Source organism: Lutra lutra, chromosome 7 (assembly GCF_902655055.1).
Source record: "Lutra lutra chromosome 7, mLutLut1.2, whole genome shotgun sequence".
Taxonomy (NCBI): Eukaryota; Metazoa; Chordata; class Mammalia; order Carnivora; family Mustelidae; genus Lutra; species Lutra lutra.
In genome coordinates this window covers 120,603,286-120,620,302 of record NC_062284.1, presented here as the reverse complement: position 1 = coordinate 120,620,302, position 17,017 = coordinate 120,603,286, and the positions used below count along the sequence as shown (strand labels likewise).

At 42.4% G+C, this 17,017-nt stretch overlaps 1 protein-coding gene across 2 annotated transcripts in view; it reads right to left on the bottom strand.

Annotated features, from left to right (window-relative positions):
- Positions 1 to 6,296, bottom strand: part of GALC (galactosylceramidase) — a 60,772-nt gene extending 54,476 nt beyond the window's left edge. Inside the window, exon 1 of one of the 2 annotated variants that reach the window (XM_047737633.1) lies at positions 5,938 to 6,296. In XM_047737633.1, the coding sequence (XP_047593589.1) occupies positions 5,938 to 6,132 (195 nt within the window). In that variant the 5' untranslated portion in view covers positions 6,133 to 6,296. The remainder of the gene's footprint in view (positions 1 to 5,937) is intronic. The other variant, XM_047737634.1, reaches the window with a different exon arrangement.
- Between the last annotated feature and the right edge of the window lie 10,721 nt (positions 6,297 to 17,017).

The following is a 17,017-nucleotide window of genomic DNA, read 5'->3' as shown; positions in this document are numbered from 1 at the left end:
ACATTTTATACCCAAATAAGTTTTTCACATAACTTCCTCCTTCCCAATCCATGAAACAGGATGATATTAACCAGAATAATCATGTGCCAGATGCCATCCTAAGCACTTTACATCTGTCCTCACGATGCACCCACCAGGTTTCAAAGTCTCCTCAAAAAAGAAACTGAGACACTGGGAGGTTAAGTAACCTGCCCATGGCAGTACAGTAAATGGCAGGGCCCAGAATGGATCCCTGACAATCTGCTCTTAAACCCACGTTCTTAACTACTGCCCCGCACTGCCTTCCCCACCGGACTGGGAGAGCAAGTGAGAACATTCCAAACACTACTGCTGAGGCAGATAGAGACCCCGGGGCCCTAGCCCCTTCCTGTCCACTGCTCTCCATTGCTCCAGCTGAAGCAGAAGAAAAGACCAATGGCCGTCCTGTTTGGTTAAGAAAAGAAAGAAACAAGTCCCCCGGGATGATTTAGCACTCTCCTGAGATGCCTCTGTATAGATTATGAAGAAGGCCAATGGGCCCTGAGACCACGAAAACATCCCGTTACCATTCCCCATCACCCGTAACCATAAAAACTCACCCCTAAACCTGTCAAGTGCTCAGCCTTTGGGAAAGGATCCCGCTGAGCCCGCCAGCGATAATAAAGCTGAGTTCTCCCTGATTTCTGTGTGCCGCTTGAGTTTCCTCGGTCGCTTCCGATTTGCCGCAACCCTGCCACAAACTTTGCTACGTACAGGGACTCCACACAGAAATCTAAAGTAGTGTTGCAACCATTTTCCTTCAATCAGTATCTATTAAACTTCTTAGATGAGAAATGCACTATACACCAGGACACTATCAAATAGATAAGAGTATCCTACTCTGAGTTATGCAACATTCTTCTCATTTTAATAATCTTAAACTGAGTTAATAAGTATAAAATAATGAAGGCTTCCGTTTTTCCACAAGTTCAAATACTGGATTTAATGCCACAAGTAAAGACATGAGAGCAGATGGGTCATCATTTAATGAAATACTGGCTATTGTAGGTTTAAACCACAAAAATCAAAAGAAGGACTGTAGTAAAAAACACACATTGACCACAAAAATCAAAAGAAGAATGACTGTAGTAAAAAACACACACATTGACCCGTTAGTCTACATTATCCTGAAATACGCTCCAGCACCTGGGAGTAAGGTTGCAACATGAGGAAACAAAAACATAAAAATCAAGAAGAGTAAGTTGGGTTAAGGCAAAGGTTTGTCTCTCCCCATTCCAACACCTCCCACATCCCCACCCCCACACACAAAGCAGGTCAGATCAGCTAAAAACCAGGTCATTCATTCTAGTGTAAGCCACAAAGCTTGGCTTTTTTCTTTTCGTATTGCAAATGTTTAACTTAAGCTTCAATGGTCAAGGCATCCACTTTTCAACAATAATTGTGTTTTATGGTATGTGTACTTAAAACATTACCCAGAGGTTTTTGGTAACTTGAAACCTTAGTGATTTACAAAGTTCAATGATGTAAATTCATTAAATATATAGCACATTGCTCAATATGAAATACTGCAACACTAATTACTGAACACAAGTTTATCTACTTTTGGTTTCTTGTAATAGAGAAGCTAAAGATATCTGGATCCCTTAGTAAACATGTCCTGTGCTATAGTGAAAAATTACTATTTTTTTTTTCTAAAAAGAGGCATATGCCTCTAGAAATTGTGAAATGTATTCATAAATTTTTCAGTATACAGAAAGCTAGTAAACAGCTGACAACCGCTTACTCACTGGTTTCACTAGAAATTAAGGTTTCTAAGAGCTAAAAATTCTAACAATAATGTAATTAAAAGTGCAATAAATAAGAGAACTCTAGACAAGGAAAGTAGATGTATTTTAGTTAAGGTATGAGGCATGGAGATGCATTTTTGTTAAGGCAATTGAAAGTAATTTTGTCCTAAAGTATACAAACTAAATGGATGTAGCAAGTAGGAGAAAGAAAGAAAAAAAAGAGAAGTGAGAATTTTATCTTGTGTAGACAAGCTGGCTAAAAATGAAATAATTTATTATAAAGATTTTCTAATAAGCTTTAATAAGTAGTGTACTTCTGAAAACTAGCTTAATTTTTCTTTCACCTGCTAAAAGGACAGTTTTCTTGGACTATTGGTTAGTTCTTGATAAGACTGTGCAAGATCTTTCTTTACCTTTTAAGTAATCTGCCTAGGAAATAAAGATCCTGTATTTTATCAAAATAACTTCCTGTGTTTCAAGTTGTCTTTTTTTTTTTTTAAAGATTTTATTTATTTATTTGACAGAGAGAGATCACAAGCAGACGGAGAGGCAGGCAGAGAGAGAGAGAGAGGGAAGCAGGCTTCTTGCTGAGCAGAGAGCCCGATGTGGGACTCGATCCCAGGACCCTGAGATCATGACCTGAGCCGAAGGCAGCGGCTTAACCCACTGAGCCACCCAGGTGCCCCTCAAGTTGTCTTTATCATGTCTTTGATTACTTAAGAAAACAAGTCTCTACTTAAAGAGCTAAAGTTCTTTTTTTTTTTTTAATAAACTATGTAGCTTTCTGTATTTGCCTATAAAGTCTTTAATTGTAACTTTGGTTAAAGTTTAAATGGATTACTAATATTGCACAGCAGTCTATGATCCACTGTAATCAAGTGTTTTAAAACCTTTTGATTATTTCTCACAAATTTCCCAGAATCAAATTCTAAATGAAGTCTTTTTAAACCTTGAACTAGTTTTGAGATTTTTTCCCAAGGATCCTGGAACATCTCAAATGATTTGTTCTTTTTCCTTATAAAAAGAGAGATGTTGAACTACATGGAAAGCATTGTCAAAAAGTAATGAGAAACCTTCTTTACGTTAAATTTATATGGAATATGTGATTGATTTAAGTGTTCCAGAAATCATGAAATTCCTAGACATCTGCTATGTCCTGGTATGATTCTCTCACTTATAATTCTAGTTATCATCTTAGAATGTTATATGTCACAGAAATAACCAAAGTTCTTTGCCAAATGCATTGTAATGAACGCCCATCAGGTGTTTAACATGGCTATTTTTAAGCCTTTAAGTGTTCCTGCAGCCTTACCAAGCAATTAAGTAGGCCACTTGGGAAGCCCAAAAACATCAGGATATTTGGGGGTATTGAAAGGAGAGGAATTCACCCAAATCTACAGGTATTTTAGGCGAAGTCTAAAGGCAAGTCCTTGGCTTGATTGCCCAGTCCTAAGTCCAAGCTGAGATTCCTTGTGAAAAAAAAAAAAAAAAATCCAGGAAAGCACACTTAAAAAGGCCTATTTGATTGCTACTTACATGAGATGACCAAAGATGTTTAAATATTTCACAATATTACCCAAATTTGTGAACACATTCCTGAGCCCCAGGACCACTGACCTGCATGGCAGGAAAATTAAAGCTTGTAACAATGGCTACAGACTGGATTTCAGACTACTATCTGTATAATTATTAAGAAGTGCTATATAATCCTACTTAGATGTGTACTTTCTGGGTTACAACATGCTCTACCCCTGGCTTTTAACCTATCAGCTATCCAGGGTCACCTGAGGAATGCCTCAGCATCAAGGTAGACTGTAGTGTAAATCCAGACAGTTTTTTTCTTTTCTGTAGTGTAAATCCACAGTTTTTTTCTTTTCTGTAAGGCAAGTGCCTGAGGGCATCCTCCTCAAAGAGGCATCTACTTCAAATATGGCCTTTTCAAAGAAACACATTGTCAGCCACACACCTGGATAAGGAGACGGGCTGCCCAGAGGGGCGACCCTAGCCTTCTTTGTTTTAAAGATTTTTTTTTTTTTAAAGATTTTATTTAATTATTTGACAGAGAGATCACAGGCAGGCAGAGAGGCAGGCAGAGAGAGAGGAGGAAGCAGGCTCCCTGCTGAGCAGAGAGCCCGATGTGGGGCTCGATCCCAGGACTCTGAGATCATGACCTGAGCCGAAGGCAGCGGCTTAACCCACTGAGCCACCCAGGCGCCCCTGTTTTAAAGATCTTGATTGATTTCCATAACTGACCATTTAGGCAGCTTGGTTAGTCTCTTACTGCACTTTAAATTCCCCCTCTTAACTTTTAAATCCAAACAATGAGTGAGCCTGAATAAAACAGGACCCCAGGGGCTCCCACACCCACTCTCTCATGCTTTCCCCCCACCCCAACCCACACCCTTGCTCTATGGCCCCAGGTGTGCTATGTGCTTGCCAGGATCTGTGAATAATAAGCCTTTTTTTTTTTTTCCCAACGTTTCCTGATGGTTATTACTGAGGACATCTTACAATCATAATAAGAACCATAAGGGCCAGTCTAGCCACAACACTGGCTATCAGTAGGCGGAGATCAGCACAAAACATCCATTCAGCAAGCAAGCAGTCCAGCTAGTTCTGAAATGCATCTGAATATACAAGCTCCATCTGACTCAACCCAACCAACCACCCATTCAAGAGTTAGGCCTTAACATCAAATAAAATTAGCTCTAGTTGTGATTTGGGGTACAATGGAAGGGGATAAAACAAAGACAGGAAGAAAGTTACAGAGAGCATATGATAGAAGCAAGTAAATTTTTTTAGAACCACGAAGAATCATGCTACTAAAGCAAGCTCCCAGGCCTAGAGGTCACCTGTCAATATGACCAGGAAACTAAGACAATTACCAGCTATGCCCATACAATTTTACACAAGGCTGGAATGGCGCTCCTGTCTGCCAACACGTAAATGTTATGGAATATCAGGGTAACAGGAACTCATTCATCCCAACTGTCACAGCCAAGAAAGGACTAACACACGCCAATTAAATGCAATTGGTATTCTGGATGGGATCCTGGAACAGAAAATAGGCATTAGGTAAGTACTAAAGAAATAGGAAGTGTGGATTTTCATATGCTATCAATACTGGTTGTGACAAATGTACCATACCAAAGTTTGGATGCTGGTAACAGAATAATGGCTGCAGGGTGTTTGAAACTGTCTTGTCTTGGAAAGTTTTCTGTAAATTTATACTATTCTAAAATCAAGCTTACTTAAAAGAAAAAGGTCTCTCACTACTTAGTATGAGAATCAACTTATGTGTTAAAATGCAGATTCTCAGGCCCCCACCCACAACTATAGTCAGAATGGGGAGTACATTCTAACAAGCATGCCGGGTGATTCTTATATACCATAAAGGTGGCGAGCCACCTTGGCTGTTGACCCAATGTTTTCCCCTTTCTGCACACAAAAACTGCCACCAATGACACACAGAGGCACTGACCTTTCCGGTGGGCAACCCACCCCACTTTGGACCTTGAGGACTCCCCAAAAAACAAAGCCTCCCAACTGTAAACAATCCTAGACTACCAGTTGATGTAGCATAGACTGCCATTAAAAACAAAACACGGGGGGGGGGGGGGTGTCCCAGATTGGCCTCTAACCTTCCTAAAGAGGCCCTGAGGCACCTGTCGCACCTCCAAACAAAAACGTATTGTGCACTGGCCCCGCTGAAGTTAGCCAACCGCACCCTGCACTAGTGGTCCAGGGCTTCCGACTCCCCGACTCGCAGTGGGGCATCCTTTTGGGAAGAGATGCTCCCCGGCTCCCTGGCCATTTCTGGAAAGACTCTCAGGAATACCCTCTCTGCGGCAAAGAGAGCCCAGGCTCCATCGCCCGGGGTGAGAGTACGAACCCCAGACTTGTCCCTGCCTACACTTGTCACTTACTCGGTGGACCTCCGCATCTTCCTCTATTAAAACTAAGCGCCTCTATAGGTTCATCTAAAACGAACAAGCGCCGCTTCCAACACTGTAGGCGCCCGGATCTCTGGCCGAGGGGCACCGACCAACAGTGGGGCCGCGACTGGAGTGCGTCGAAACGCCCGGCTGCGCCGCGGGGGCTTCTGGGGCGCCCCCCTGGGAACGCCCGCGCATCCCACCGCCCGCCGGTCACCCCACCGCCCGCCGCTCACCCCGCCGCCGCTGACCGCGCCGATGCCATCGAACTCCCGGCCCAGCCCGTCGGAGTCGTCCAGCACGTACGCGCCGCCGGGCACCAGCAGCGCGCACAGCAGTAGGGGTAGCGCTGCGAGGCCCGCCGAACCCGCAGCGGCCGTCATGGCTTTCACTCGGCGTTGCCGGGAAGCCTGGAGCAACCGTTCAGCCATTGTGTGGGTCACATGACTCCGGCGCCCTGGGAGGCGGGTCCGGCCGCCGCCATGATGGAGAAGGGCAGGAGATCGCTGACGCCAAAGCCGCCATCTTGCGTGCGGGCACAGGTCGCCGACGGGGCCAGAGTAGTGTTGTGGTACTCCGGAGCTGGAGCCCTTTCTGGTCCTGACCTTGTGGGGATAGGGCCTTCAAGTGTACTCAGATCTCTGCTTCTCTTCCGGCTTCATCTACTGGAGTGCGTTATCGCAGGGGAGGTGGTTGTCCAAGGCCGCCTAGGGAACTGGATTTCCCTTATCATCTTAGGGCGACACCCAGCCTACATCCCTTAAGGAGGTCCCAGTTCAGGTGTGGCCCTGGTTGAGTCACTTAGCTTTCTGAGCCTAAGTTTCTTTTTGTGTCAGGTAAAACAAGAGCAGCCACAAGGGGACATGTGATTGAATGAAATACAGGGTAACAGGCCCTCAGTAAATCTGAGCTGAATGCATTACACACTAGGCAAACGTTAGCGGACAAATTTCTCGATTCTGGTAACCACTGCGTTTATTTAGCTTTCAGCTTCATCAACTACCCTGCATTGCCAGTTGACATGGTTTCAGGAAGATAACCCTAAACTGGTAGGGAAATTTTGTCATGAGATTTTGCCACATTCAGCGCCAGTCTGAGATTTCTGATCTTGTATCAGAGCAAACTGAAGAGACTGAGTGGCTGCAGAGAAAGCATTTCTGATCCCAAAATCTCCCATTGTAGACCCATGTGTCTGCAGAGAACTTCAGTATCTGGACAAGCCCTGGAGACCCCAAAATGGCAAAGAGGAGACTCAAAGGCTATAGGACACAGGAGACCTTATCTTCAGGGTTCTATTTGGAGTCAGATTGTTTTGCCCCTTAACTACAAACCTAAATTTAAGTTTCAGGACAACAATTATAAGGCCTATGCAGTCCCAAAAATGAAGTTGTCAGGCCTTTCGGCTATCCCTGCATTCTTTTTTTTTTTTTTTAAGATTTTATTTATTTGATGGTGACACAGTAAGGAAGGGAATACAAGTAGGGGAAGTGGGAGAGGGAGAAACAGGCTCCCCACTGAGCAGGGAGCCCAATGGGGGGCTCGATCCCAGGACCCTGGGATCATGACCTGAGCCAAAGTCAGACACTTAACGACTGAGCCACCCAGGCACCCCTATCCCTGCATTCTTAATGGACAATAGCTATGCGTGCTTTTTCTCTGAAATTACTCTAGATCTATTTGGTTTACCAAGACCAGTCCCAGCTTATGTCTATTGTTCTGGTATAATTCTTAATAGTGCCCCTTTTGCCCTCAAAAGTGCTCTGGTTTGGATGATAAGTTACATAGCTCCCTACATACGGGCCACTTTTTCTTCCGTTTTTTCTTTTCCCAGTACAGCACGTGTCTGGACTCTACCTTCTCTACCACTATCATTCTATGATACAAGTCAGGATCTATGCAGGTTCCATAGATATGATGAAGTTCTAGAACATAGGTGAGGTTTGGTGGGGTGAGGTCTGGAGCCGATGACCAAGAAAGAATTCTTGAGACATCTTTGGTGTAAAATGGTGGTTTATTAAAGCACGGGGACAGGACCCGTGGGCAGAAAGAGCTGCTGCCCCAGGGATGTGAGGAGTGGTCTATTTATATACTTGTAAGTTGGGGAGGTGATTAGGGATGGCGTAAGTCTCTAAGGAATCTTGGAAGCAAGGTTTCTAGGACCTTGAGGGGCTAGCTATTGTCTGGGGAAAAGGTTATTCATTATCAGTAATAAAACCTTCTCGTGAGACCCTTTAGATGTGTATCAGTGGACCATATGCTTGGGAATGAGTGTCGACACTATCTTGGAAGTTTAGAGATAAAGTTTCCAAAAGGAATTGTTAAAGTAGACTTCCAGGATCCTGGTTGGGGATAGAGGGTTGGTCAGGCTAGGATTGTCCTTTGCTCTTAGCAAAGCCTTAAGGTGGGGGTCACTCTGCCTGTTTGAAGGGCTTGTCAGTAGATAAGAAAATTTAATGATTTTCTTCTGCCTCTTTTTCCCACATCAGATATACCTTCCCTGAACTCACTCTGATCCATCCCTTCTAATACAATATTTTAAACCAGAATTTGAGCACCATAGGATGCAAGCAAGCCACAGATGATAAATCAAATGAATGCTAAACTCCCTACCAATTCTGAGACTTTGTATCTGTGATGTATATATAACATATGCATAATAATGCAACTAGAGGGGAAGTACCAGGGTGAAAATAGAAGAAAATACCATACACATGAAATGAGAAGTTAAAACCAGTACCCAGTATACATCATCCTGTAACACACCATTGCACCTGTATTTGAAAGGCACACGACAAATATTTGTATACTTTGTGATCTCTATAGAAGAGGAAACACAGAATATTTAACAGAAAAAAGTGTTCTCAGGGTGCCTGGGTGGCTCAGTCATTATGCGTCTGCCTTTGGCTGGAGTCATAATCCCAGAGTCGGATGGAGCCTGCATCAGCTCCCTGCTTGGTGGGGGGCCTGCTTCTCCCCCTCCTGCTCCCCAAACTTGTGTTCCTGCTCTTGCTGTCTCTCTTTCTCTGTCAAATAAATACGTAAAATCTTTAAAAATTAAGAAAAAATTAAAAACAAAGTGTTCTCATTCCTAGGATATATCACTAGTTCTTACTTCTTCGTATACCAAAGTAATTCCTTAACACAGAAAATATCTCTTACTTAAAATATCTAACCTATATTTGGGAAACCATTAGAAAAGAAAGTGTCTAATAAAAAGACAATTAAATATAAGAAAGAAAGAGAAATCCATGGACAGCTGGAGACAGGAGTCAGATTTGCTCAAGAAGTGACATAAAAGAAAATAGCAGTTATCGGACAAGTAATCATGTGTTCAGCTTCCCGTGGTCCTGTGGTTTGGGGCTTGAGATAAACAAGAGAAGGAGTGCCTCTCAGTTCTCAAATTTCAGATGCCTTTTGAAAGTAAAGACTGCCTTTGTCTTAAAGGAACTGCACTTCAGCTATAGCAAATTTCTCATTTTTCCAAAGTGAAAAATGTGATTAAAATCAGATGGTCTCTTGAGAAAGATGAGAGATCTTGTCTTTTAAGGAAAAGTTACTGATAAAGTCTGATAGTAGTCTGTTGTCTCTAGAAAACGGCTCTACTTTTAGACATCTAAATCCAGCCCTCAAATTCAAGAGCAGAGGCCAAGACTTTTTCCTCTTTGTACTTCCTAAGTGCAGGGTCCAAACTGCAGTAGGTTCTCAATACATATTAGCGGAATTCAACTCTAAAAAAAAAAAATATATTGCTGTGAAAATGGTGCCTCAAATTACTGGGGTAAGTATGGAGCTTTTAAAACATACAGAGACATCTGGATAACTATTTGGAAAAAGATCAAATTTTAGATCTATGCTTCACGCCACACATAAACTGCAAATGGATAGAGCTCTAAATGTAAAATATGAAAACTTTCATTTTCTAATACAAAACATGGGTAAATTCCGGTATGACTTGAGGGTCTAAATCCGGTATGATTTAATATCTCAATACGAAAAAATAAAAGTTTGATTTTTTAAAAAATCACTGAATATGGGGCACCTGGGTGGCTCAGTCGGTTAAGCATCTGCCTCTGGCTCAGGTCATGGACTCAGGGTGCTAGGATCTATGAAGACCCTGCGAGGTCAGGCTCCCTGCTCAGTGGGGATTCTCCTTCTCCCTCTCCCTCTGCCCCCGCCCCCCTTGTGCACTGGAGCACACACACGCACTCTCTCTCAAATACAATAAAATCTTTAAAAAATGTTTAAAAATAATAAGTCATAGAATAATCATATAAGGGGATGAGGAAAAAGGTTTGTCTACAAAAGAAAGTGGAAACATTTCTTAAAGTAGAATCTCCTGGGGCATAAAAGAGTATAAAGTATATTCTCTTCATGAACTATCCTGTAACATCTGCTGTTTATCTTACTTTTTTTGAGTTTGGTGTACATTGTTAGATTACAGTTATTAATAGTGTCATTCTATTCAATGACTTCTAAAATATGTGTCGGAATTCTCTAAATTCAGGACTTTATATAAAGACAGTAACAATAGGTCAGAGGACAGAGCCCACATAATGGAATAAATTATATATTGCTTACTAAACATTTTCTTAAGTAGAACTCAGATAAAAATGACTATAGCACAGAACAATGTGGTATAGTAGTTAGAATCAGCCCTGCAGTCCCAGCCTGCTTTACTGCTCTCCTCAAAACTAAGACAATTCTGGGGGGTAAGAATATTTCTGTCTTTACACTAATCAAAAACTTTTTTCCCTTTTTGTTCTCTACAGTCATTCAAACCCGGTATGTCTGATTCCCCAGGGTGCAAGTCTTGGTGAGAGGCAGATTCCACTCCTTCAGGAGGGAAGGAGAGAGATCTTCCCTCTTCCATCCCCCAGCCGCAAGTGCTCTGGCAGCCATCAGACTCCCTCAGCCAGTTCCTTGAACCTGTGACTTTGATCACGTAGGAGTAACTAGACAGATGTTTGACATCCAAGAAAGCACCCTGGAGCCATGTCAGAGTCCAGAAGAAGTGCAGGCACAGAAGGGTCCATCAGAGGAGCCCCAAGTGCCTGGAACAGCAGGGTCAGAAGTGCCATCCTAACCTACGGCTCAGGCAGGGTGACCTGGAGTGTCTTTCTGGTTCTCTGACTCTGGCCTGTTTCACAAGCCTAGTTGGGCAGCTTCAGCAACAATTCTGTGCCCTATCCTGATTTTTTTTTCCCTATCCTAATTTCTTTCTTTTTTTTTTTTTTTAAAGATTTACTTATTTATTTGAGAGGCAGAGCAAGAATGGGAGAGAGAGGGACCATGAGAGGGGTGTGGTCAGAGGGAGAAGCAGGCTCCCTGCCGAACAGGGAGCCCAATATAGAACTAGATCCCCAGATTCCAGGATCATGACCTGAGCTGAAGGCAGTTGCTCAACCAACTGAGCCACCCAGGTGACACCTATCCAAATTTCTAAGTCATTCATTTTCTGCCCAAGTTAGCCACAGGTGGTGCTATTGTCCTTAGCAAAGAACAGTGACCAGTGTGCCAGATGGCGATCCAGAGAGGAGGCAATCATCCAAAAGAATTCTCAAAGTCAACACTCAAAAAAAGAGATAACCATGTCAAAAAATGGGCAGAAGACATGGACAGACACTTCTCCAAAGAAGACATCTAAGTGGCTAACAGACACATGAAAAAATGTTTATCATCATTAGCCATCAGGGAGATTCAAATCAAAACCACATTGAGATACCACCTTGCACCAGTTAGAATGACCAAAATCAACAAGACAGTAAACAATAAGTGTTGGAGGGGATGTGGAGAAAGGGGAACCCTCTAATACTGTTGGTGGGAATGCAAGTTGATGTAGCAACTTTGGAAAACAGTGTGGAGATTCCTTAAGAAATTAAAAATAGAGCTACCCTATGACCCTGCAATTGCACTACTGGATATTTACCCCAAAGATACAGATGTAGTAAAAAGAAGGGTCATCTGTACCCCAGTGTTCATAGCAGCAATGTCCACAATAGCCAAAGTCTGGAAGGAGCCAAGATGCCCTTCAACAGACAAATGGATAAAGAAGATATGGTCCATATACACAATGGAATATTACTCAGCCATCAGAAAGGATGAATACCCAAATTTTGTATCAACATGGACAGGGCTGGAGGAGATTATGCTGAGTGAAATAAGTCAAGCAGAGAGAGTCAATTATCATATGGTTTCACTTGCTTATGAAGCATAGGGAATAACACAGAGGATGTTGGGAGAAGAAGAGGAGAAGGGGGTTGGGGGAATTCGGAGGGGGAGACAAAGCGTGAGAGACTGGACTCTGAGAAACAAACTGAGGGTTTTGGAGGGGAGGAGGGTGGGTGGTTCGGTGAGCCTGGTAATGGGTATTGTGGAGGGCACGTATTGCATGGAGCATTGGGTGTACTGCATAAACAATGAATCTTGGAACACTGAAAATTTAAAAAAAAAAAAAAAAAAAAAAAAGCGCAGCTTCTGTGCCTGCATTCTCCACCTCAACCCCGCACTCTACCTCCACTCCCTGGCTTTAAAACACGCTTTACCACCTCTTGTTCTTCCCTTGGTCATTGTGACTGTGTGGATTTGCTCAAATAAGAGCACTCCAGGAAGCTGTGCTCTCCTCCTATGTTTTACCCTTGATGTGTCTGTTCTTTGGATTGTCAGCACTTTTTTCTGCATTGCTGCCAGGGAAAGAATTTTAGAGTTTACCTAATCCCAAATCCTAAGCATGAAGAAAATGACAGGGCAAGAGGTTTCTACCACTCAAAAGACTTTTTTTTAAATATCTAGTGTAATGCTGTCCAACAAATACAAGGCAAAGCACATATGTAATTTGAAATTTTCTAGTACACATTTTTTTAAAAAGCAGATGAGATCAATTTTAATGGTCTATTTTATTGAATCCCAAATACCCATGTATGACCAAATATGTAATCCATATAAAATATATTAATACAATATTTTGTGTTCTTTTTTTCATACTAAGTCTTCAAAAACCTCGAGTGTATTTGCCATATACAGCACATCAGTTTGTACTAGCTACATTTCAAGTGCACAATAACCATGTGTGGTCAGCAGCTCCTGTATTGGACACACTAGATCTCGTGGATGTTTGGTCCCTTGGCTAGGCACACTCAGTAAGTATCTATCTCTGTGGCTAAAGATGAGGCTGAAAAATACCCATTCTTTGCTAGAGCTGCCATAACAAAATACAACAAAACAGTGGTTTAAACAACAGAAATTTACTTTCTCACAGTTCTCAAGTTCAAGATCAAGGTGACCAGAGATTTGGTTTCTTCTGAGACTTCCGTCCTTGAGTTGCAGGTGCCTGCATCTCTCTGTGTCCTCACATGATGTTTCCTCTGTGCTTACAAGTCAATAGTGTCTCTTTGTGGGTCCAAATCTCTTCTTAAAAGGACACCAGTCGGATTGGACGAGTGCCCATGCTAACAGTCTCCTGGTAACTTAATCGCCTCTTTAAGGGCCCTGTCTGCAAATATGTCATATTCTGAGGCACTGGGTGTTGGGGCTTCAATACGCAGATTTGAGGGGGACACAATTCAGCCTGTATAGTCTCTAACCATGCATAAGTATCACCCCATTGTTCAACAATTACACACTATTGAGTATATAGTTGATCTCTGATCAATAAACTTAACAACAAAAGTTATCAGGAGAATTTAGAACTCTCTTCAGAAAACTTAAATGTATAGTTTTGTGTCCGGGGGGAAATCTGTTGCATAAACAACATACCACTGTATGTTTTGGGAATTCACAACTGTGCACACATAAGTCACATAAGACTGGAAGGAGGAAAAAATGGTTCCCCGTTTCTTCTTCTAGACGGTGTGAAAGGTAATCACTTGCTCTTCCCAGGACACACCTGACAGGTGCTCTTTTGTATGACTTACCTCATGTTGTTGTGGTTTGGAAATATCCTTTCTTCCATATCTAAATGTCTAAAGTCTTCTCATTTTTAAAGATACATCTGAATGCTACCTTCTTCTTACGTTTCCCTTGATTTATCTGTTTGAAGCAACCTTCCCTCCCTCTAATCTGTCACGTGTCTTCTTTACATGACTCTAAAGTTGGACAAAGGTTATGATTATATGGACAAAGTTTATGTATGATTCATTATAATTTCTGTTGGAGCAACACCGTGTTACGCTATGGCACAGACAGTGATTGTTCATGATAGACACCTCATTAGTCTTGGTAAAGGTTTGCTGGTTTGAAGGTTCAAAATAATACCAATACCTCTTTAACCTGCTACCAAAACTCCACCCTGGGGGGTTCAGCCCGTGTGTTTCAGATGTTGTTAAAATGCATTAGCCGCAGAATCTTTCAAGACATCGCATTTGGGTAGCAGGAGGAAGGAATAAAACAAGCAGGCCCAGGGCATCTGAGAGAGGCAGGGAAGGAGTAGAAAACAGAAAAGAACTACGAGGTTTTTAACCAATTTTATCACTGTACGCAGAGTGGACCCTGGTCAGAACAAAGACCCTATGAAAAAATGAACTATTGGAAATGACTCTGGTCTAATCCTACTGGGTTGACCTTGGCTTGGGCTTCTGGCTCTGTTTTCTATTGTAGTTCTGGGGGCCAGGATTAGAGTTTAGCCCAACCTCAGGGCATGTTCCCTACTTGTTGCTTACTCCCCAGGAACTAGGCTAGATCCTTCTTTCTCTGCTTGCCCCCTTAAATCCTGCTCTCAATGGTTTGAATGTCTGGGAGTCACAACTGTCCACCTCATCTCTGTCCCACTTAATGCAGTTGGGGTATTGTGATATAGTAAGAAATATATATTTGACCCCCAGTTCTTGACAAAGAGTTTCTAAAACCCTCAACACTTCATGAGAGCTCAAGGTGATAGAAGCATCTTTGGTTACAATATTTGGCCTTAGTCCCTGGTTCTGAGAGCTTAAAGAACCACTGGACCCTGCAGAGTGATGAGTATCCCTTTTTGTCCTAATGAGATGACTGGTGCCTATGGCCCCCAGGGAGATTCAGGATGAGGGGTGATCACTAGAAAGATCAAGACATCCCTAGAGGATTAGAACTTTTAGTCCAACTTCCTGACCTCTTGGAAGGGGAGTGGGGATGGAGTTAGTTACCAATTGGCCAATGATTTATGTAATCATTATACCTATGTAATGAAATCTCTATTTAAAAAAAAAAAACATAAACTATGGGGTTTGGAGAACTTCTGGGCTAGTAAATACAATCACATACCAGGAAAATAGAGTGCCCCAATTCCACAGGACAAAAGCTCCTGAGTTTAGGACACTTCTAGACTTCCCCTATGTACCTTTTCATCTGGCCATTCATCCGCACCCATTGAAAATACTCTTGTATAATCTTTTCTATAAATATTCCCCATAAGAAACCAATAGATGTGAGTAAAATGCTTTCCTGAGTTTGGGGAGCCATTCCAGGCAATTATCAAATCTGAGAAAGGGGTCGTAGGAACCTCCATACATTACTGGTTGGTCAAAAGTAGTGGAGGCCCAGGACTTTTGACTGACATCCAAAGTGGGAGTAGTCTTGTGGGACTGAACCCTTAGCTTGTGGGATCTAATTCTAGCTCCAGGTAATTAGTAACAAAATCGAATTATACTGTAGGACATGTAGCTGGTGTCTGGAGTGTTGGACAATTGTTTGCTGCTGTAAAGGGAAATCCCACATATTTTGTATCAGAAGTGTTCAATGCGGGTAGAAACAGACCATAGTAGTAGCCAGTCCTCCCATACACCAGCCTGCAGCAAACATAAACCCATCATTTGTATTCATGCCAATTTGCAAGAACTACCTGCAGCATTCATTCCGTCTTCCTGCTCTCTGATCTTGCTCCCTAAATTTTAGATCCCTGGCTCCATACTCCAGCTGTCAATACTGTTTTTTGGCCTTCCACCTCACTTAGAGGTCACTTCAGCGGCCCTGGATCCCCATTTTGCTTAGTTGATTTTGGCACCAATAGTTTGCAAAAATGGAAGCCCCACAGAAGTCTTAAACACTCGTATGGAAGAGTTGGATTGCTACATAGGATTCCTGTGGACTCCTACTACCCCTTACTGCCCCCCTCCCCAACATCAGGAAAGGAGATTTTGGACAACAATATGCTTTCCCATTCCCATCTCAGACTTTATTGCCTAATACTATGGACTGAATTGTTGCTCCTAAAATTCATATGTCAAAGCCCTAGCCTGTGGTAACTGTACTTAGAGATAGGGTCTATAAGGTCATATGTGATCATAAGAGTAGGGCCCTGTTACAATAAGATTAGTGTCCTAGTAAGAAGAGACATCAGAGTGCTCACACTAGCACACTTTCATGCACACAAGCCACCCCCTCTTCTATTTCCCACCCCACCAGGTAAAGACAGAGCAAGGAGGCAGCTGTCTACAAGACAGAAAAAGAGCCCCTACCAGAAACTGAAGAGTAGACACCTTGCTCTTGGACTCTCAGCCTCCTGAGCTATGAGAAAATCTGTTTAAGCCTCCTAATCTATGGTACTTTGTCACAGAAGCCTGAGCTGACTAAAACATCTACCACCTATACCTCTTGCATGTTCAAACCATGGAATCAAAATTTCTTTTTTCTCAACATATGATACTTTTTTAAAAAATCAACAATAAGGGGGCACCTGGGTGGCTCAGTGGGTTAAAGCCTCTGCCTTCAGCTCAGGTCATGATCCCAGGGTCCTGGGATCGAGCCCCATATCGGGCTCTCTGCTTAGTGGGGAGCCTGCTTCCCTTTCCCTATCTCTGCGTACTTGTGATCTCTGTCTGTCAAATAAATAAATAAATAAATAAAAATCTTTAAAATCAGCAATAACTAACCATGATTATTAGAAACTTCAGTTTCAAATGACTTAAAACATGCCATAAATCTGGAGAGTTAACAGAGTTTTTAGACTATAAAAAGAAAGTTTTTTGAATATTGACACTTGCCTGAATTAATCCTGATTTCATAATTTCCTCCTACATCAGACTACTGGCACCCATTTTCCATGTCACAACATTCAGATGGACTCAACAATATATATACTGAATCAGTTACTTGTTGCTTTGTAACAGATGGCCTGAAAAATCAGCTTAAAACAAAAAATATTTAGTGTCTCTCAGGTTCTTTGAGTCAGGAATTCAGGAGCACCTTAGCTGGGTGGTTCTAGCTCAGGATTTGTCATAGGGTCACAGTAATGATGTGAGAAGGAACTGTGATCATCTGAAGGTTTGACAATCCACTTCCAAGATGGCACACTCAGAGGCTCACCATGTGGACCTTTTCTCATGGCACGGCAGATGGCTTCCCTCAGAC